The sequence below is a fragment of the Apium graveolens genome, chromosome 2, assembly GCF_009905375.1.
Source record: "Apium graveolens cultivar Ventura chromosome 2, ASM990537v1, whole genome shotgun sequence".
Classification (NCBI taxonomy): domain Eukaryota; kingdom Viridiplantae; phylum Streptophyta; class Magnoliopsida; order Apiales; family Apiaceae; genus Apium; species Apium graveolens.
Genome location: NC_133648.1, coordinates 241376444 through 241401064, shown reverse-complemented (window position 1 = coordinate 241401064; position 24621 = coordinate 241376444). Strand labels below are relative to the sequence as shown.

The following is a 24621-nucleotide window of genomic DNA, read 5'->3' as shown; positions in this document are numbered from 1 at the left end:
CAACTTTTCTCATTTAATAATATCACATATATATCGAAATATGAGTCGGTCGTCTATACAAATGTGTAGCTATCCAATTTCAAAATGAACAGTGCCCTGGTATGAACTTTGTGTCATTACGATCCGATACAAAAATGATACCAGTTGAGCTGTTGTGTTGCACATTAGTTAAAACGGGGCTTACAAATGAATAATGGTCCCAAATCTCTTCATATGTACAACTATTACAGGTGACTGAGACTGACTACTACTAAAAGTGAAGTACTAGAATTGAATTTTGATTAGTACGGGAGAAAGGGACAATATACATTCAATCTTTATACAAATACATTTCTTTTATAACATCTTTAACAGATACTATGTTCTCAGATTTGTTGAACTGTTTAAATGATACATAAACCAAACCAAACATACCCAGTATATCCCGCTTAATGCAGGTCTGGGGAGGGTATGATATACGCAGCCTTCCCCATTCCTAAGAATGAAGAGGCTGTTTCCCGAAAGACCCCCGACTTGTGTGTGCGTGTCAAAATATGTAAAAAGTGAAACTAACAATTTAACATATACGCAAGAATCAATACAAACTTCAAATAGACAAAAATCTGATCACTTAAATTGAAAAGAGTCTTATCTTATTATTTGTTACTTGTTCCATGGTCGCGCGCAAGTTGCAGATTTCAGATTTCAATATGGGGAATAGAAATTGAAAAGACCCTATTACTGTTAGGTTCCGATGCATAAAACGCAGCGGATAAATGTAAATAAAACAAAAAAAATTCAAAACCCAAAACAGGATCCATGTATAATTGTGGGCAGATTATGGAGATAACGAATCATACCTTTCACGAGCTTGACTTTCACGAACTCAACGGAGATCCTAGCTGTCACGCTTTGTGTCTACCTCTCAGAGAAACACCTTTATGGTATCCACACGAGCACCTCCAAGAACGTCTCACCAACTTGACTACGGAATGGATGTACTAGCCTCCTTCTTGACGATCCGAATTGCCTCTGCCTCTCTTTCCTGCTAGGGTTTTCTCCAAAACGTGCTGGCCTCTTTAACCTATCATTATCTATTTATAATCGCTGATTAAAAGGCCCATAACAGCAAAGCCCAACCCTAGTAGGTATAAGATTAAATAATAAAAATGAATTTCTATTATTTAATTAATAACTAAGTCATACTTAATTATTATGGGCAAAAACATCCCCTTTAATTCGAAGTTATATTATCCCAATTAAGTCTTACTTAATTATAATAAAATTCAAATAATTATTAATTAATTTAAATCCATAACTTAAATTAACTATTCCATTAAGTGCTCTATTTGTGCGACCCTATAGGCTATTATTTAATTGGAAATAATTTTATTCTCTAATAAAATTATAAATAATGAGCGGTATCTAGTAATACATCATTGTTACCTAATTAAACAATAATTAAATCATGATTAGATAAAACCTTTCGTGATTAATATTTTTCATGTAATATAATCCCTTTAACCATACATATTATAAATTAAACTCGAGGCATGTATTTAGTCATCCTCTTAAACATTTAATCCGGGTTTACTTGATCCATAAGTAGACTATCAAGAAAAATCATTATTTGAGCATGGTCATGCTTTTTATAATCTCACTCAATCAAGAGGCCAATAATATCTCTCCTAATTATAGGAGGGTTAATTCCTTTATCTATCATTCATATTTCTCATACGAATCATGATATACCCGATGCCCACTTTTATCATCACCCGATCAAAAGTAACTTTTAATGTAGTCAAAGTATATTAATCCTCGTATAGAAATATAATGATTTCAAGTCAAAGGATCGTTACACCATTATCACTGTGAGTTTTTCTTATGACTTTATTAAACATGAAGAATCTCACTGTGGGTCTGTCCAGTACCATGTACTCTCACATGTACCTATGTATTGACTTTAGTATCCCCATACTTATAACCAATGAGATGTGGTTATCTTGTCAAACAACATACTAGTCTATCTATGTATTATTATTGTCCTATAACATAATACTCGACTAGGGACCTTTAAGAATATGATATATTATATAATCTCAAGTTCAAGTCATGTACTTAAACTATATAATGTGTATCATGATTCTAAGGACATTTATTATGCTAACAAAATATCGCAGTAATTAAGGTCATAATAAATACATTTATTGAATGATCAACTGACATAAAGATTTAAAAGAATAATGTATTGCCTCTAGAGAACCTACACTAACAATCTCCCACATGCACTAGAGCCAATCACCCATATATCTAATACCCATAGAACTAGTGTGACCATCGTGCTTCTGCTGCGACAAGCCTTTGGTCAGTGGGCCTGCATTTTATCATTTGTGTGCACTTTACATATGTATATATATCACCCCTTTTATTAATCTCTCGAATAAGGTGAAATCTCTTGAGTATATGTTTGGCCCGGGAGTGTGATCTAGGTTCTTTAGCCTGTGCAATGGCTCCATTATTATCGCAGTATAGATCAAGGGATCTACGATCGATGGAACCACTCCCAAATCAGAAATGAACTTTCGAATCCAAACGGCCTCCTTAGCTGCTTCACAAGCTGCAATGTACTCAGCCTTCATTGTAGAATCAGCTACTGTTTCTTGCTTTGAACTCTTCCAGCTTACAGCACCTCCGTTTAGACAAAACATAAAACCAGACTGTGATACAATATCATCTCTGTCTGTTTGGAAACTTGCATCGGTGTAACCTTTTACAACGAGTTTCTCTTCTCCTCCATACACCAAGTATGAATCTTTAGTTCTTTTCAGGTACTTAAGAATATTCTTGACTGCCGTCCAGTGACCTTCACCCGGATTAGACTGGTATCTGCTCATCATGCTCAATGCATATGAGACATCTGGGCGAGTACATACCATTGCATACATGATAGATCCACTTGCTGAAGCATATGGAACTTTATTCATGTGGTCCTTCTCATCCAATGATTTCAGACACTGGTCCTTAGAGATGGTTATCCCTTGAGACACGGGGACATATCCCCTTTTTGCATTTTATATTCCAAAATGATGCAAAACCTTATCAATATATATGCTCTAACTTAGACCGATCATCCTTCTAGATCTTTCTCTATAGATCCTCATTCCTAGAATGTAAGATGCCTCTCCTAAGTCTTTCATAGAGAAATTGCTCCCTAACCAAGTCTTAACAGCCTTTAGAGAAGGTATGTCATTTCCCATTAGTAGTATATCATCAACATACAGTATTATGAATGCCACATAGCTCCCACTAACCTTCTTGTAAACACACGGTTCATCTTCGTTTTGAACAAAGCCATACTCTGTGACTATTTCATCAAAATGGATATTCCATCTCCTAGAGGATTGTTTCAATCCATAAATGGATCGACGCAATTTACAAACCTTGCCAGCATTCCTTGGATCGACAAAACCCTTAGGTTATGTCATGTACACATCCTCTTCAAGGCTTCCATTAAGGAAGGCTGTTTTGACATCCATTTGCCAGATTTCATAATCATGGAATGCTGCAATGGCAAGTAAAATCCTTATAGACTTAACCATAGCCACTGGTGAGAAAGTTTCATCATACTCAATATCATGAATTTGTTTGAAACCTTCTACAACTAGCCTAGCTTTATAGGTCTGAACATTTCCATCCATGTCTTTTTTCTTCTTAAAAACCCATTTGCACCCTATGGGTTTTACCCCTTCAGGTGGATCAACCAAAGTCCATACTTGGTTTTCGTACATGGAATCTATCTCGTATTTCATGGCTTCAAGCCATCTCTTAGATTCTAGACTGTTCATAGCATCTTGGTATATGAGAGGCTCATCTTCATCTATGAGCATCAAATCACCACATTGAGTCAAGAGAAATCCATATCTCTTTGGCTCATGGAGAATTTTACCAGATCTACGAACAACCTGTGTTTGTTGAGCATTATCATTATTCTACTCTTGTTCCACTTCAGGTTCATTGCTATTTTGTGGTTCTCAATCTTCATCGAGATCTATAGTTCTCCCACTGTTTCTTTTGGAAACAAAATCTCCTTCCATGAAGACAGCATCTCGAGCAATAAACACTTTCTGCTCAGAAGGGCTATAAAAATAATACTCCTTTGTTTCATTAGGGTATCCCACAAAAATGCACTCTTCGGATTTAGGTCCAAGCTTGTCAGATACTTGACGTTTCACAAATGCCTTACATCCCCAAACTTTCATAAAGTTCATGCCTGACCGTTTCTCCTTCCATATCTCATATGGAGTCTTTTGAACCTTCTTAGTAGGAACACGATTAAGTGTGAAAGCCGTTATTTCTAAAGCGTAACCCCAGAAACTTATTGGAAGATCTGCATGACTCATCATCGATCGCATCATGTCCAACAAGGTGCGATTTCTCATCTCTGAAACTCCATTCCATTGAGGTGTTCCTGGAGGAGTGAGTTGTGATACAATACCACACTCTTTCAAATACTCTCTAAATTCGGTGCTTAAGTATTCACCCCCACGATCGGATCGCAAGATCTTAATACTTGCATCTCCACCAATTTGCTTCTCTACTTCAACCTTGTATTCTTTAAACTTTTCAAAAGAATCGGATTTATTCTTCATAAGATATACATATCCATATCTACTGAAATCATCAGTAAATGTTATGAAGTAGTAGTAGCCTCCTCTAGCCATCACACACATTGGGCCACAAACATCACTATGTATTAGCTCCAGACGTTTAGTGGCCCTTTGACCCTTACCAGTGAAAGGTGCTTTAGTCATCTTACCAAGCAAACAAGATTCACATTCTTGGTATGATTCAAAATCAAACTTATCCAAGTATCCATCCATATGTAATTTGGATATGCGTTTCTCATTTATGTGGCCTAGACGACAATGCCAGAGGTATGTTTGATTTGAGTCATTCATTTTAAGTCGTTTGTTTTCTATATTACAGACAAGATTATCTAAATCAAGAACATATAAACCATTAAATAAACGCGCAATACCATAGGTTAAATCATTCAAAGCAAAAGAGCAACTGTTGTTCTTTATTGTAAACGAAAAACCTTTCTTGTCCAAACAATAAACATAAATAATGTTTCTGCGAATCGCAGGCACGCAAAAACTGTCTTCTAGTTCTAAAACAAGCCCAGAGGGCATAGATAAATAATAAGTCCCTACAGCTAAAGCAACAACTTTTGCTCCATTGCCTACTCTTAGGTCCACTTCTTCCTTAACCAAAGTCCTACTTCTCTGTAAGCCCTGCACATTTATATAAATGTGAGAAGCACATCCAGTATCCAATACCCAAGATGTAGAAATAGACAAATTGACTTCTATAACATAAATACCTGATCCAGAAATCTGAACTACCTTCATTTTCTTCAGATCCTCCAAGTAAATTGGACAGTTTCTCTTCCAGTAACTAGCTTTCTTACAGTAGTGACATTCACCCTTGGCCACACCACCTTTAGGCTTTAAAGCCTGTTTAGGACCTGACTTTGGCTTGGGTGTAGAATCAGATCCAATCTTCTTCTTACCCTTCCACTTGCCCTTCCCTTTAGCCTTACCTTTATTGCCCACCATCATTATGGGAGCAGGTTCAGCTATCTTCATGTTGGTCTCATATGTTCTCAACATATGCAACAATTCAGTAGGTGTTTTGTCAAATTCATTCATATTATAGTTCACAATAAACTGAGTGAATTTGTTGTTCAAAGAATTCATGATTAGGTCAATACCAGTTTCCGGACCAATCGGGAAACCCAAAGTTTCAAGGTACTCTATGTAACCAATCATCTTCAGAACATGTGGGCCAACTGGTTAATTTGCCCCTTGTTTGCAATTAAAAAGTGACTTACTCGTGTTGAACCTTTCTTGATGAGTTTGTCTTGCAAACATGCTTTGCAAGTGCTCATTGATAGTATATGCATCCATATGCACATGCTGTCTTTGAAGCTCAGCACTCATAGTTGCCAACATAAGACATGCAATATCATTTGCATCATTCTCATCCCTTGTGCGTGCTGCTCATTCATCAGCGGTAGCACCCTCAGGAAGGGGGCCTGGAGGAGGAATATCAATGACATGAAGCTTGCGCTCCTGCCTGAGGAAAATCCTCAAATTCCTCTGCCAGTCTAGGAAGTTGTTTCCTCCTGTCAGCTTGTCCTTCTCAAGGACTGAATGTACGGATATAATGTTTGTGTTGTTTGCCATTACTCAGTATCTACTATGATAAAAGCGCAAAGTAAACATTAGATTGTCTGAGTTCAAATTTTATGTTCATATGATTATGATATATTCATAATATATCTCCCACTATTTTTATCAAATTAATAGCCCTAACTATTAATTCGGAAAGTATATCCCATAAATCTTTCTAGTGAGCCAAGATCCATATTTCGTCATGTCCTAAGTCAACCACTGGTAGTCCTTAAAATATGATTATTTAGGTAGACAACAGTTGTCAATTATATCATATATAATTCTTGGATAGTTTGGTGAACAACAGTTGATCTTATCTATCTAATAGATTTTTAACCAAACTCTATGCATCTAAGCTCATAATAGTTGAATATAACCGTTTATATTCACCTTATTATGATGACTCAGTTAAGTTAGACCCAATGATACAACGTCCGAATATAACTGTTTATATTCGTCACATTTCACCACGATAGATAGGAGTCCCCTGCCACTGACAGCCCTTCCCCTTATCGATCTAGGATTCAATGAGTGTTCATTCATTGGAAAGCATCTGATTAAAACTTAATATTTTTACTTAGGGATTTTTAATTTAGAACGATCATGATCCCATCATAAAGAGATTCCCAATTTTTCCTTGAATAAAATACTTCAAATCAATACTCGTCAATGGTTTGATTTCCAGGTAGTGGATGAGTGACATCGGTCTCGCTTAAAACCCACAGCCTTACAAGTTCTATGAACCCGTTGTTGACAAAATCGCCCATGTCGGAAATAAAGATGATTCGTATTTCATTCCGTGTTTCATAAACACGAGAATCTCATAATCGTTTGTAAATTTTAAAATCTTGAGTCGTTACAGATTTTATCTTGTTTAGGTATGGCATGGGTGATGTATCTAATACATACATGCATCATTAATCTAATTAAAACATGCATTTTCTACTCTACACATACTATTTATACATCATATGTAAAGTGCGTAAAGTAAACGTGCAATAGTTATGGCCCAATCCTATGTGATCTTTTCAGGCTAATGAAAAGATCAAGGTCAATCTATGGTTTAAAAAATAACTATTACATATATCTTCTCTATTGTTTCCATTGTCTCCTTGGCCTCCATAGGATGCCTCCTTGTTCCCTTGTCCTTCTTGGATGTTACATTATGTATTATACTAATGCACTTACAAAAGAACTCGAGTTACATTCGAGATAAAGCAACTACAAATAGAAAACGACATGCAAGTCGTATTTATTACAAACCAAAAGAATAAACCATTACAACTAATGTCTTAAGGCCATAACTATGCACCATGTTCAAGTAACCATTAAAGAACATGATAGATCATATAAAGATGACATACTATTTATTACTTTTCATGATCCAATCAAGAATAATAAATAAATAAAGCATATGTCATAAGCACAAATTAAAACGAAACCCTAAACCGCGGATCGACCTCCGCGGTGAGGTCGCTGGGGGGGTTCGGGGGGGGGGGCAGCGAGCCCCCTGATGGCGGAAATTTTTGCAAAAACAAGTATCAGAATACTAGCAAAACATATATCAGAATACTATTCCAGAAGCATGTATCAGTATACACACGACCCATATCCTAGTTACCAAAAACATGTATCAGTATACATATTATAAGAGATCGCATACATATGAGTTATGACAGATCTTAAACATACTAGTATCATCATATAGATCATTAACAGATTCATCATATCATTCATATAATATAACTGTTATCATGGCAGACTCATATAACATAACTGTTATCATGGAAGACTCATCACACATGCATACTTGTAAAAATACAGTAAACACGTAACCAAATCAGCCCCTTATACATGTAGCTCTGATACCATTGTTGGGTTCCGATGCATAAAACGCAGCGGATAAACGTTAATAAAACAAAAAAATTCGAAACCCAAAACAGGATCCATGTATAATTGTGGGCAGATTATGGAGATAATGAATCATACCTTTCAAGAGCTTGACTTTCACGAACTCAACGGAGATCCTAGCTATCACGCTTTGTGTCTACCTCTCGGAGAAACACCTCTATTGTATCCACATGAGCACCTCCAAGAACGTCTCACGAACTTGACTACGGAATGGATGTACTAGCCTCCTTCTTGACGATCCGAATTGCCTCTGCCTCTCTTTGCTGCTAGGATTTTCTCCAAAACGTGCTGGCCTCTTTAACCTATCATTATCTATTTATAATGGCTAATTAAAAGGCCCATAACAGCAAAGCCCAACCCTAGTAGGTATAGGATTAAATAATAAAAACGAATTTCTATTATTTAATTAATAACTAAGTCATACTTAATTATTATGGGCAAAAACATCCCCTTTAATTCGAATTTATATTATCTCAATTAAGTCTTACTTAATTATAATAAAATTCAAATAATCATCAATTAATTTAAATCCATAATTTAAATTAACTATTCCATTAAGTGCTCTATTTGTGCGACCCTATAGGCTATTATTTAATTGACAATAATTTTATTCTCTAGTAAAATTATAAACAACGAGCGGTATCTAGTAATACATCATTGTTACCCAATTAAACAATAACTAGCATAATAACCCGTGCGAGGCACGGGTTATTTTCTAGAGTTTTTTATGCATGCAATTATAATGTTTTAGTTATATTCTTATTTGTAATTGTTGTATAATATCTAACTATTTATCTGTGTATCATTTTCATACAAGACATTACTAAATTACACAACGTTTCCAATATAGCTCATTAAGAAAAATATATATATTATTGTTTGTGTTGTATAATTGTATTTATGAACAGGGTAGTCAGTGTACGTTTAAAATGAAATAAATAAACTTAATATGTAGACTGTCGTTGGTATGTTTACAAAGAAAAAGTTAAAAATTAACATATATGTTGAATACAGAGTTGACCAAAAATTTTGAATTTTATTTAAATAAACTATATAACTGGTCTATATTATTACTGCATTCTTTACTAACTTACAATTAACTTACTCAATTTAAAAAGATAAAAAATGAATAACTAAATTTAGAATTACTTGCAATCATAATATAAAATAATATAAAATTTACACTACTGTTAATATAAAAGTTGATTTTAATGAAAAATGTTAGTTTTTAAAATTTAACGTATGTATGTTTGGAAAAATGTTAGTTTTTTACACTACTCTTAACAAAATAAGATTAAGTTATATGTGTCAGTGTTAGCATGTGAATTATCGTATGTTACATATCTGAGGAAATTACGATGGTTTCAATTATTTATATGTTAAATATCTGATTTATGTACATGTATAATCATTATTAATATCTAGTGAGACAATTGATTACTTAAATAATATGTATTTATAATTATTAAAAAATTAAAATTATGTAATTAATAAATTACAATAATTTATATATGGTATTCACATTATCACCGACAAACAATCCATATATGTTTTTTACGCGACCGAGTATCAATCATGTAACATAAAAATAAATTATATATTGTAAGACTTATTATTGATGTTCATGATTTTTTTCAAGAATTTGAAGGAAAAATTGTAATTATATTGTTATTTAAACTATTTTTAAGTTTCTTTCAATCATAATATAAAATAATATAAAATTTACACCACTGTTAATATAAAAGTTGATTTTAATGAAAAATGTTAGTTTTTGAAATTTAACGTATGTATGTTTGGAAAAATGCTAGTTTTTTTACACTACTCTTAACAAAATAAGATTAAGTTATATGTGCAATGTTAGCATGCGAATTATCGTATGTTACATATCTGAGGAAATTACGATGGTTTCAATTATTTATATGTTAAATATCTGATTTATGTACATGTATAATCATTATTAATATCTAGTGAGGCAATTGATTACTTAAATAACATGTATTTATAATTATTCAAAAATTAAAATTATGTAATTAATAAATTACAATAATTTATATATGGTATTCACATTATCACCGATAAACAATCCATATATGTTTTTTACGCGACCGAGTATCAATCATGTAACATAAAAATAAATTATATATTGTAAGACTTATTATTGATGTTCATGATTTTTTTCAAGAATTTGAAGGAAAAATTGTAATTATATTTTTATTTAAACTATTTTTAAGTTTCTTTCATTACAACTTTAATATTTCTTCATATAATAATTTGATAATATTGTATATTATTCTCCTAAAATTAAATATTTTTCAATTCGATAAAGTTTTATATATATTAGTTGAACTGGTTAATTCCTTCAAATTATTAAACAATATATATATATATATTTTAAATAGTATAAAATGTATTGAATCAAATGCTACTATATAGTATATATATAAAATTTATTTGAATAATTCAAAATATTAAAATAATTCAAAATATTTGTACAATATCATCTTGATCAATAAATATTGTTTATCTAAACGAATTCTTTTTAAAATGCTAGTTTTTTTAAAGTGAAAACTGAAAAATAAATCAATTTAATATATCATCGTAGTTTTAACAAATCTCGTGAGATCTCATATCAAATTTCAAATATTTTTAAAATCGGGACAAGTCCCAAAACACTATTGCACTACTAGTGAAGTTAGTAATTTTAATACAAATAATCAATTGACTTGATCCTATAAATACCTCAAACACATTAATTTATATTAATATAATATATCAAAAAAAATTACATTATTGGTAAGACATTCTTGTCGAACTTGTAATTTAAATTTACTAAACGTAGAATGTGACAATATTTTTCGGCTAGTCAGGTAGTCAAATTTCGAGTATTTTTTGAACAATAGGCCAAATTCTGATTTCAAATTCAAAATAAACTAAAATTCATTGACTCATTATAATTCGAACTTATCTAAATATTTAATATCAATCTAGATTATTTATATATAGGCGATTCTATTTTCAATATTTTCTTTAAAAATTATATATGTACATTTTAATCACTTTTTATAATAAAAAACATGTTAAAAATATATGAGATATATTTTCAAACTAAAAGATAATAATAAATAAGATAATAATCCATTTATGTACTATGCCTAACTTTATATCTGGAATTCAGTTTTTTAAAATTAATTGTACAGATATTCAAGTAACTATCATTTTTTTTGCGGAATTCAAGTAGCTATCTTTAAAGTTAAATAAAATATTCCTTTAGCACACTTACATATTATGTGTATGATAAAAAGCACATGTGACAATATGGTGTAGTGGTACAAGGTTGTGTAGAAGAATGAAGCAACCCGAGTTCGATTCCCACAAAACATAACTTTTATATAAATATTAAAAACAGGGGTAGTTTAGTCTTTTTAATGAGACTTTTTAATCTCAAAAAGTTATCCCCTTGTTGTGCTATTATATATAGAAGAGATTAAATCTTGATTAGATAAAACCTTTCGTGATTAATATTTTTTGTGTAATATAATCCCTTTAACCATACATATTATAGATTAAACTCGAGGCATGTATTTAGTCATCCTCTTCAACATTTAATCCGGGTTTACTTAATCCATGAGTAGACTATCAAGACAAATCATTATTTGAGCATGGCCATGCTTTTTATAATCTCACTCAATCAAGAGGCCAATAATATCTCTCCTAATTATAGAAGGGTTAAATCCTTTATCTATCATTCATATTTCTCATACGAATCATGATATACCTGATGTCCACTTTTATCATCACCCGATCAAAAGTAACTTTTAATATAGTCAAAGTATATTAATCCTCGTATAGAAATATAATGATTTCAAGTCAAAGGATCGTTACACCATTATCACTGTGAGTTTTTCTTATGACTTTATTAAACTTGAAGAATCTCACTGTGGGTCTGTCCAGTACCATGTACTCTCACATGTACCTATGTATTGACTTTAGTATCCCCATTGTGGCGCCCTCCAAACCCGGGTCAGAAGTTTGGGGTCCACAACACATACACAAAAATATAAACCTGTATATAAAATATTATTTGTAATGACCCTACTTAAATTAACCACGGATCGCAACAGGTTAAAGTATGAAAACAAGCCACAACCTTAACTTTTATTACAACGTACCAAATCCCAACTAATTAAATTTACAACTGATATGAAATTATTCTTACAACCTTACTATCTCACTATTGCATTAAGCTCCTACTAGCTCGATCAATCATAATCTGGAATCCTAGCTCGAACATTGAACTGGGAAACCTCGCTATCAACCGTATCCTTCTTAACTGTAGAATACATAAAAAGATTCGCAAGAGTGAGCAAACTAGCTCAGCAAGTCATATTATCAATAACTGAGGTTAAACAATAATAAACGAGGTGATTTAAAGGAATCAAGTTTCTTGTTAAGCAACCAATAGAATTGGATATTCATTTTAAGTTTTTAAAACCAAGGTTAGGCTGCTGATCAGTCACACACTAACCCCGAGCAGAGCACACAACACTGCTCTAACTACTGGATCCAAGGCACACATTGGCCTAACTTGACCATCGATATGGTCTGACCACGAATCTGGTCCATACAAAGAAAACTATCCAATTCTAAAGCATTACAATATAATAAACAAGAGAGTTCAATAAACCGGATCATAATCAATAACAATAAAACACTTGTCTAAGAGCACAATAAAAATTCATGGTTACTGAAAGGGTATGTCAAAATACATAAAAGAAGTGGCCTTCATCCGGTAGGATAATCGAGTATTAGATGAATAGTGTTTGTACAAGGTTTTAGTACTTTGATATCACAAGGTATGGGTGAGTATGAATGTTTCTGTATGTTTAAATAATTTTGTTCCAGTGTTTGGTATATGATGGTTATATATTTGTGGAGTAGTATCGTATTTATGTGGTTTAATATCTGGTAAATCAACAAGAAATGGTTTATAAAGAATAAGGCTTGCGGCTCAAAGATCAAATGATGTGGCTCATGTTCAAGGCTGAAGGATTCAAAGTATTTACAGTATAAAACAGGGCTATTTGGGTATTAACAGTATGTCACAAGAGAATTTTAAAAACATTTGCATTATATCTCGAGAAAGGTTTAGGAATACTTGCCTTATCATAATCGATTTCAACTTCACTTGTACTTGTCTAATGACTCCATTCAATCATCACTCGTCTGCTTTTCTTATGCCTCGCTTCTATCCTCTGATTACTTGATGTATTTTCTACATGTCAATTCTATTTTCTGATCACCTGCTTCCCTTTCTTACGCCTTGCTTACTCTGCTAGGCATTATAAATATCTATCAATATTTAGCTCATACGATTCTATTTGACATACACTTCTATCTACCCTTCGTTTCACCCAAATCCGATTAACGGATTGAAAGTTATGCTATAAACAAGTAATCACCGAATATATAGACCGACAGTCAACCAACAAGTCACATATAACACATAGCACGTCACATAATCAATGACATATCATTTATAAAGAAGTCTCGGGTCATGAATAGGCTTTCGGTTACTTAAAATGATTTTTAAAACATTTTTCGAAATTAAAACGGGTCGTTAGATCAATTTTGGAGTAATAAACAGGGTTCGGTTGGCCAATTCTGGCTTCAAAACAATTTTATAATAATTATCGAGCCTTGAAAATAATTTAGAATAATATTTTAAAGCTCGAAACTATTTTTCAGAATTTTTAAATCATTTTTAAATAATTAAATCTAATTAAATAATTAATTAAAATTAATTAATAACTAATTAAATTAATTAATCAATTAATATTTAAATTAATTGACTAATTAAATAATTGTTTATCAACTAAAATTAATTAACTAAATAATTTGGATTTATTTTTGAATTAAAATAAAATTTTCAGAATTTAAAATAATGAATTTTTGAAATTTAAAATAATTACAAATAATTTCTGAAATTAATATAAAAAGAAAATACAGTTTTTGAGAATAACAAAACAGTAATACGATTTTTGAAAGTTTTTAAAAGTAGGATACTATTTCTGCAGAACAGGGAAACTTTAGGGGTCAAATTGTAATTTGCCCCTGTCGTCTTCCCCGTTCAAACTCCGGTGGCCGGCCGGCCACCAAGCTTTCCGGCGTACTGAAACACCGCCCAGAATCACACTAAATTGACAGGGATTGCTCGTTACGTTGCCAGGAACTCAAATATATTCTCAAATCAGTCAACCATTCAGCCAATCGTCGGAAAAATGAACGGGAAAATCCCGCCGCCGCCTGGGTTCGTTTTCCGGCGAAATTCGAACTACGCAATCCAAAGATCGTCAGTTAACAAGCTACACATGAATCAATTTGTTTTTCCACGATCTACTCAATGATGTAATCAATTTCAGCTTTCAATCCCAAACAAAGAAACGCCTAAATCTGATTAAGAACATTCAAACTATTAAAAACTTTAGTTCATCAATTCGAGAATCAAACCCTAATTTGAACATGTTATTGAACCCCAAATTCGAAGTATAATATACCAAAATGATCAGGAAAACAAGCTCTACAACATACAATCATCAAATCATTCAAACAACCATCCGTACAAAAATTCATAATTTAAATACCAAGAAATTCGAATATAAATAATTAAATAGAAAATCACCTGATGTTTCTGGGTTGAAATTGATGGAAGATTTGGATTCTAGGTTTCAGTAGCTTCGTTTTGAGTATATGTACGCCACAATCGGATATCGATAACGCCTCCGAATTTGTGTTTGATTACGAAGAACAAAATAGAATTATAGTATTTTCTCTGTAAAAATTCTGTAAATACTGTTTGCAAATGATTTCCGGTACAAAATAAAATACGGTAGATGCTATTTATAATTACGGGAAATTAGTATCCCGTTGGATCATTCTAGATATAAAATGGTACGTTTATTTATAAAAACTGATCCAAACGGTACCGGTTTTCGAGATAATTATCCAAACCAGTACAATTTGTACTGCGGTCTTGGTCTCAGCGCCTGGTTACACGTATTACGAAGTGATAATTGTTATAGTTTAATAAAAAAGCTCCCGTTTATCGAAAATACAAGTTTAATTGATTTACCGAAATGAATATTGTATCGAAAATATTGCGCCGGGACCCGCGCAGGACGAACCGTACGCCGGATCGAAAAAGTCAAAATATGGAAAATGCTCAGAATATTACAATTAGGTTAGGAAGGAGTTCTCGGAAGAGTTTCAGGTTCTAAAAACGTAAAAACGGATAACGGTGGTTGGTTCCCGTTTTTATAAAATAGATTTTAAATACCCGAAAAAAGATTTTATAAAATCCATATGATTCCTATAAATTCATAAATCAACATAAAAATAATTAGGAAGATATGACAATTATCTATATTTTATTTTGAGCATATAAAAATTGAAATACTCAATTAATAATATTTTTAAACATTCAAACACATTTAACACTTAACAATTAATTCACAGGATAGATACTGAATACATATAATAATTATCTATTAGCAAAAATAGTTGCACGATATATCCCGGATATTACATCCTTCCCTCCTTAAAAGGATTCTGTCCTCAGAATCTCCTAAGAAAATAAATGAGGGTACTTTTCCTTTATATTACTTTCTAACTCCCAGGTTGACTCTTCAACCTTTGGGTTTCTCCACAATATTTTCACTAATTTTATCACTTTATTTCTCAATACCTTATCTCTTTCCTTTAGAATCTCTATCGGTTTCTCTACATATGACAAATCTACCCGAAGCTCTATCGGCTCATATTATATTACATGCCTGAAGTCTAAATTACATTTCTTAAGCATTGATACGTGAAAAACATTGTGAATGTGCTCCATGTGCGGAGGTAACGTCACCTCGTAAACTACTTTGCCAATACGTTTTAGAATCTCAAAAGGTCCAACATATCTTGGGCTCAACTTTCATTTCTTTCCAAATCTCGCTAATTTTGTTCATGGTGGTAGTTTCAGTAATACCAAGCTTCCTTCTTCGAATTCCATATCTTTCCTTGATTAATCTGCATATTTTCTTTGACGATCTTGTGCTGCTATCACTCTTTTCTGGATAATGTTAACAGTTTCCTTTGTCTGCTGTACTAATTTAAGTCCAAGTATTTTGCGTTCACCTACTTCATCTCAATACACCGGAGATCTGCGTTTGTGTCCATAAAGGATTTTGTAGGGTGGCGTCCCAATTCTAGCGTGATAACTGTTGTTGTAAGCAAATTCTACTAGAGGTAAATGTTTGTTCCTACTTCCTTTGAAATCAATAGCACAACCACGTAACATGTCTTCGATTGTCTGGATCGTTCGTTCACTCTGGCCGTCCGCCTGCGGATGGTAAGCCGTACTCATATTCAGTTCCGTTTCCAAATATTCTTGAAAATTCTTCCAAAACCTTAAATTAAATCCTGGATCTCTATCGGATACGATGGACACAGGAATTTCATGATGAACTACGATTTCTGTTAAGTACATATGAACTGACTTGTCCAGGGAAAATCTTCCATTTATAGACAGAAAATGGGCTGACTTGGTAAATCTATCCATTATAATCCAAATGGTATCATGATTAGCTTTTGTGCTTGGTAACCCAATTATGAAATCCATGGTGACATGCTCTCACTTCCACTCTGGAACCTCCAATGGCTGTAGCAATCCACTTGATCTCTGATATTCTACTTTAACTCTTTGACATAAATAACATCTGCTAATTCATTCCGTAATTTCCCTTTTTTATATCTGGCAACCAATAATTTTCCTTTAATTCTCTATACATCTTGGTACTCCCTGAATAGATTGAATACCTTGAATTATGAGCATTCTGTAAAATTTCATTCTTCAATTTCGTCACTGGTGGAATCCAAATTCTAGAAGAAAACCTAAGAATACCTTGATCATCCTTTTTGCGTGCACAATTCTTTATCTACCAAATGATTTATATCCTAATCCATTACCTCTTCTTGACACTTCCGTATCTTTTCTAACAACTCCGACTGGAAAGTCACTATACATTCTTACTCCTTTTGGATCATGAACCCTGACTCCCAATTTCAACTTTTAGAATTCTATAGATAATTCTTCTGGTATAATCTCTATGTTCATTCTCTCTTCTTCTTACTCATCTCTTGCCACTACATTTGCTATTTTCTCGGGAGTTCATACTTCAAACTTTTATGGTCCGTATATATCTCACATCTTTCTCTATACTTATATTATTTCCCAATCTTTCAAAACGAATATTATTGTTGCTTTTAATTCCCAGTTATGAGTAGGGTACTTCTGTTTATAAGGTTTCAGTTGTCTGGATGCAAATACAATAACTTTATTATTTTGCGTCAACACACATCCTATTCCCTTACGAGAAATATCACTATAGACTACAAATCTCCCTGATACTCTCAAAGTGATAAAATAGGTGTTATAACCATTCTATCATTTCACTCCGCAAAACTTTTTTCACCCTTCTCCATTTCATATAACCTCCTTGCTTTTCCTGGTTAGCTTCATCCCAACATATTGCAACTTTCAAGAAATCTTGCACAGATTTCTGATAGCAACTGGCCCATGATAAAACTTCTTACTTTTGTTGGTGCTTCTGTTTTTTTTTATTCATACTATCTTTATATTTTTCTGCTGAATCCCCTTTTTGTCTCCTCCTTACTGACTGTCTATACTAAGAATTATACTTCCTGCCATTAAAGTTTTTCACCTGGTAAACTTTTTATACCTTGCTTCATTCATTTAATTAAACAAATCATTGGTTGGAGGTAACAGATATCTGCTCTTGAGAGTAAACTTATTGAGCTTTTGCTAACACATAATCTCACACTTCCATCTTTCTTATTAACACATCGTGCCGGTGCACTTTAGGAGGTACGCTAGGTCCAGTTACTTTTTCTTTTAATTATCTCCTACGTTTGCTCTGGTAACTCCTTTATTTTATTTGGTGCCATTCTGTGCGGGGCTTTGGACACTGACTTCATTTCAGGTGATAAATCAATCATAAACGCATTTTCTTTATCTAAAGGGAATATTGGTAACTCATCTGAAAACATATCTTGAGACTGTAAAATCTTCAAGTTCGGTTTGCTCCTGATTCTTATTTATAATCGCCATAACACGTATATTTTGGTCACTGCAATCCTAAATCATTCTTAACAAGTTCTTTACTTTCCTTTGTCCTTTAAACTTCTTCATGTTCTCATTTGGCGTCTTCAAAACTATCTTCCAGCACGACGGTCTACCTGGGCATCACACTTGAATAGTTAATCCACTCCTTAGAATAATGTCAAATCCTCTTATCTCAAATGATATCAATTCTTTGCAACTTATTGCCAGAAATATCGATTCCGCCATTGATACTTACTTATTCAATAACTGTATGTTCTTAACTTGCTAGTACTTTAGTCATAAACTTATTGATTCGACAAGATACTTCATCTGATTAATAAAACCTTGAGAGATATACGATCAAGTTGCTCCCACATCTTTTAATACTTTAACGCATAAGGTATCCGCAATAATCTTCCACGTTATCACATTCATATTCTAAATAACATCTTTCTCAGGAAAATCGCAATTTCTCGTTCTCGGAGATGTATTCCTTATTGAAGTAGATTTCCTTGACTCCTAATGCATTCCTAGCTAGGGCCAGTGAATTGCAATTCTCACCTTATGCCCTTATTTCCTTTCCATGCATGAGAGGTAGATGAGACTTTGCCCGCTGAGTGTATAATACGTTGACTATTGTTTGAAAAGCTCTCGCAAGGAACAACAGTATAATGAAAGAACTAGAAGGATTCACAATTTTAATAAACTTGGAGTTGAAGAGAAAGAAGAAGTAATGATTTGAATATGAATGAAACAACCACATTGGTACCTAAGATGGCCAGTCTTTCATACCGTATGGCATACAGCACATGATTAGATGGCGTCCCACCCGACTCTTCGTCATTCCGACAAAGTGTCTCATCGTAACACTGTTTGTCCCAATCAGAAAGCAAAACTTGAGGGGAACAATTAAATTTGAAAGGAATGCAAAATCCTCCATTTTGATGTCACCAGAAAGAATTTATTAAGAAAAGGAGTTCATACATTTTTAGGAATTAAAAAGGAATATACGTTGTAATGTTGAGGACAAGAATGATACCATTGGTCACCATCCACATTTCACTTGTATTCATCTTTCGAGATTGCTCGATCATTTCCCAATTGTATCACATAACAACCTTAGTAGTACAGTAAAATTTCTTCGCAACTAAGCATTATGGTAGATTCTTACTTGTTAAGGCTCGCGTCTGTAACGTCACACCTACACGTATAATACTTTAACAATTCGATCATAATGGCGTTCTTATCAGATAACCTTGAGTTTCCTCTTTTTAATTTGGAATAACCATAAATCATTCAACATAATGATCATTTTATTAATAATATTCTTCATTTAGAAAAGTCTGGAAATTTTCCCAATCTTCTTCGGTCATGCTCAGGCTTCCATTTAATCAATAAATTCTTCGAACTCTGATAATCCCAGTAATTGGATGAATAGTTACTCGTACGCTGGTTCTGTTGTTAATCCTATCAGACCATACTTGCACCCACTTCTTCATAATCGCAGGTTACCTCATTCTCCGAATTAACAATACTGAGTCTGAAATAACATCCTTCTAGATAATCCGGGTATTTTAACAAACAAGAAACTCAAGTAATAACTTGACAACCAAGGTTTAAAACTTATTTTATTCAAAAAGGCTTTTAAAAATTTTGCGAGGAAAAATCTTTTTTGAAAACTTGTTAAAAATTTTGAAAATTTTGAAAATCACACCTCTGGTTGTCCTCACTATATGAGTTGGTTGTTGTCCTTCTTATGACCAAATACCAAGTTAAAGAACGATCACTCAAAGGTCTATTCACTTTCATTTATCTCCTTTCCTTTATTGGGGTCTATTACTTATAACCAATGAGATATGGTTATCTTATCAAACAACATACTAGTCTATCTATGTATTATTATTGTCCTATATAATAATACTCGACTAGGGACCTTTAAGAATATGATATATTATATAATCTCAAGTTCAAGTCATGTACTTAAACTATACAATATGTATCATGATTCTAAGGACATTTATTATGCTAACAAAATATCGCAGTAATTAAGGTCATAATAAATATATTTATTGAATGATCAACTGACATAAAGATTTAAAAGAATAATGTATTGCCTCTAGGGCACATACACTAACAGTTACATGATTTCTAGTTCCACACAGATTACATAAAAGTTCCACAGTAAATAACTGAAATAAACGGTTGAACTTCAAGTATAGGGTCGACTTTGTGTATATGTGCGTTTAGGTATGAAAAGGTGTATATGTGTGTGTTGATTTTGTATGTGTTGGCTTGGGTTTGTGTATATAATTACAATTATACTCTTTGAATTTTGTTTATAGAGAGTGTCTTAGAAAAGAAGGAAACAGTTGAGAGTGTTTCTAATTTGGGTTTTCTTGTTCACCATAACTTTGCCCGAAAGGAAAAAATAATAATACAACCTAAATTGATCTGTACGATGTCGTTTTGAAGGTACTGTTACATTTGTATAAATGATACATCTTTAGTGAATAATAATCAATTTATGAAAAACACAATATGATACAAAAATAACAGTATTCTATAATTTACAAAAAAAATGTTATATTTTGTGACTAGAAAATAAATATAAGTTGTTTTGTACTCCCTTTATCCCATTGAATTCTATACATTACTTTTTGACATGCTTTTCAATGCTCCTTTAAAGTATAACTCCACAATATTTTTTAATTTTTTTTTTGAATAAAAGTTTCATGTTTAAACTTTTATTTAAAAAAAATTAAAAATATTATGAAATTATACTTTATAGAATTCTCGAAATACGTGCAAATAGTAAATGTATAGAACCTTGTGGGACGAAGTTAGTAAGAGTTTGATTGGTACTCTAATTAGATATTGTTCAACTTCTAGTATTTGAGACACTTGATTGGAGTGGTGGTTGATAGTAGCTAGCTGTCGGCCTCGAACGAACTAGTTCGACAAAGAAAATTCAATTCTAGAAAAAGTATATTTGTTAAAATTATAATTTATTTGAAATTTTAACATTTTTTAAAAGTATAATAGTTGTAAAATAGTAGCAAAATTGAAACTTATGTTAAAGAATTTTATGATTTATTATACAATAAGAAATATCCTTATACAATTAAAACTCTATAAAATATATTTGGCATCAAAATATTTTTTTTATTAATTGAGATTATTTATTTATCGAGATCAAAAATTCATTATTTCTATTATATTACAACCGAAAAAAATATTTATTTATCGAGATTATTCGTATATCAAGATTCTACCGTATAAAAGTTTCATATAGTCTAATGTAAGTAATATTTGGTTACATTTTTCTTTAAGAATCCAATTAACTCTAGTAAATGTAAATACCTAGTAAATCTTTGTAGGAAAAGAAAAAATACAGTACCTTGAAAAAATTTCTTAGCTGGTCCTTTGGTTATAAGTAGCTGTTGACTCAAAACACCTGGCTTCTACTTTCTGTTATCTCACTCTCATACTTAAATGTGAGAAAATTATGGGTGTTGGATGTGATTTTATAGAGAACTTTTTGTAAATTAGTGATAGTCAAATACCTATAAACTATTGTCGATTAATAACTCAACCAGCCTCGGTGAGTTTTCAGTACATGAAATTCACCGCCTACTTTCCAATTCTTATAATTTTTATTCACAAATCATAAAGTCACTTCCATATGCGACTGAAAATATATTATAACGACGGTAATTCTTTATTAATCTCATTTTTTGGTATTATTGTTGATAAATATAACATGTAATTTAGTGTACTCAAAATTCAGAACCAAATATTAAATTTACTACTATGTTAATGTCTAGTAGTAAATTGTGTGGCTCGATTTGACTCCGATTTGCTTAAAATTGGAAAGAGAATCGTATGTCTTTGATTTTAAATTGAAAATCGTAATCGCATTTGTAATCGAACCGTTGGCCCAATTTCGGTTTTAAAAATCTCAATTCAATTTTTATCAGTTTGATTTTAGTTTTAATATCAAAAAAGTAAGAAATAACAAACAAATTATAAACGGACTTAATAATATCTTTGCTATGATTTAAAATATGTCTGAAATAAATTATACTTGGTATAATTTTATTTCATGAATTCTTTGCAAGAAGCAGCCTCAATGATGATTTTTTACTTTAGAGGATTACGATACGGTAATGTGACACTTTTTGTGCAATTTATATTTTAAAATGTTATAAAATAACTGGAAAATTCCCCATATTAACAATTCTAAGATTTAGTTGACTTCTAATTTTTAAGTAATCTGTTATGGTATCTCTTAAGTCTGTAAAAATGTTGAAGAAGACTAGACTGAAATATTTTTCAGTAAACAACCAACAAGTTAGGAATAAATCTCTAAAAAAAGATCAAGCCTAATCATGCCTTAGACGGAAGACAAACAGCTTGGTGAAGAATAATGCTTTAGATCGAAATACTTTTTAAGTCAAATGTCAAGAAATCTCATATCAAGAAATGTCGAGAAATATATCGAGAATTACTCAAACTTATAGAGAAGTGAAGATATCGAAAAGTCATTCTACATCACGATACAAACATCTCTATACATTTTGAAAGATCTCAATAATAGTTTCAATTACGAAATACAGCTTTTATGATGATTCAAAGTTATTAGTCAACAAACCGTTTTATCATTAAAATGGAAAGTTTACAAATGCAGCTTGAATAGTGCAAGATCCCAGGCCAAGATGAACTGGACAAAGGAGTGTAGCAGACCTGAAAAATTGTATGCAGATATGCGATACTTGAAATTGAAATAGACAAAATAGTTTTAGAAATTGTGCTAGTTTATTTTAGTGTAATCTATGTAAACTGTGAATGTTAGTCTATAAAGCATGTCACGGATCCTTTGATCAGTTGTAACAAAGACAGTCTAGATTTTCTTGTATTCTCTTAAGAAGTAGACGCTAAGTTATGAGATATCAGAATTTAGATTTGTAGCACAACATATTTGATTTTTAATAAAAGATCAAGTAAGTTTTGATAATTTGCTTCTCTGTATTTTTACAGTTAGTTAATTGTCACTACAAATTACTTAGCATGTTGAGTTCAGTAAGATAAAATATTTAACTTGATTTTCTTGGAAACAAATCACAAAGTTTCAAAGAAAAATCAAGAAATACACATTTACCCCCTCGTGTGTATTGCATACTAAACAAGTGGCATCAGAGCCAAATCTAAAAGCAAACATATTAGATCTTGGAATTATGGGTGCACAAAAGCTTAGCATTATCATGATATATGTCTTTGACAAAGGAAACTACGCTATGTGGAAGAAGAAGATGATGTTGTTTATCAGGATGGCTCATCCACTGTACCTTGAGATTCCCAAACATGGACCCTGCATTCCTATGGTGAGGGTACCTGAAGCAACACAAGATGATGTTGTTATTCCTGGTCATTATGCTCCAAAAGATTCATCTACATACGCTGAGCCAGAGAAAGAGAAGATCTCACTTGACAGTGGCTTGCAACTCATTTTGATTGAGTCTCTTGATAATGTTATGTACAAAAACATTATCAACTGTGAGTCAGCCAAATAAATCTGGGAGAAGATAGAGATCTTGTGTGAAGGTATGAAGAAGTAAGATCAAACCAAAGAAGAATCTTGATCTCATAATATGATGGTTTTATGGCTAAACTAAAAGAAGGCATCACTGAAGTGTTTGAAAGATTCATCAAGATGATAAATGACTTGCAGTTGTATGACAATTTCTATGATGCTGAGGATGTCAACTTGAAGTTCTTACTCACTCTACCTGACCACTTAAAACAGAAAATTTCTATAATAAGGGAAGAAAGAAATCTAGGCAGGATAACCTTGGAGGTTTTATATGGAGTTTTAAAAACCCATGAACTTGAGATTTTGCAGAGAAATTCATTAAAGTTAAACTAAGGACATGTTGTTGATCTGTCAAGTGTCTTGATAACAAATGACCAAAATATGATTGAAAATAAAATTGGATCTCAAATTCAAGTTATACAGCCTATTGAGCAGAAATGCAAAGAACCTAAAAAATAAGTCATTCTGGAATTAGAAGAGGATGAATACTACACTCTTGATAAGTTGGATGAAATGGATAAGTCTATGGCCTACCCGGAAAGAAAGTTCTCAAACATAAGAGCCAAGAAGCCCAGTTACTTCAAGGGTAAAGGTCAATCCTCCTACAACAATGACTAGATAGGAAAATCTCAGATGAAGAATTCAAACACAACTGATAAAAATGGCTACAAGCCAGGATCTGTGGATAAATCTAATACTAGATGCTATAACTGTGATGAGATTGGTCACTTTGCCACAAA

The 24621-nt window shown here is 32.3% G+C and overlaps 1 protein-coding gene across 1 annotated transcript in view; it reads left to right on the top strand.

The window, feature by feature from the left end:
- LOC141698382 (uncharacterized) overlaps positions 1-23252 on the top strand; it is a 28735-nt gene extending 5483 nt beyond the window's left edge. The window contains exon 10 of the mRNA XM_074503070.1: positions 22979-23252. Coding sequence (XP_074359171.1) covers positions 22979-22987 — 9 coding nt within the window. The 3' untranslated portion in view covers positions 22988-23252. The remainder of the gene's footprint in view (positions 1-22978) is intronic.
- The last annotated feature ends 1369 nt before the right edge of the window (positions 23253-24621 follow it).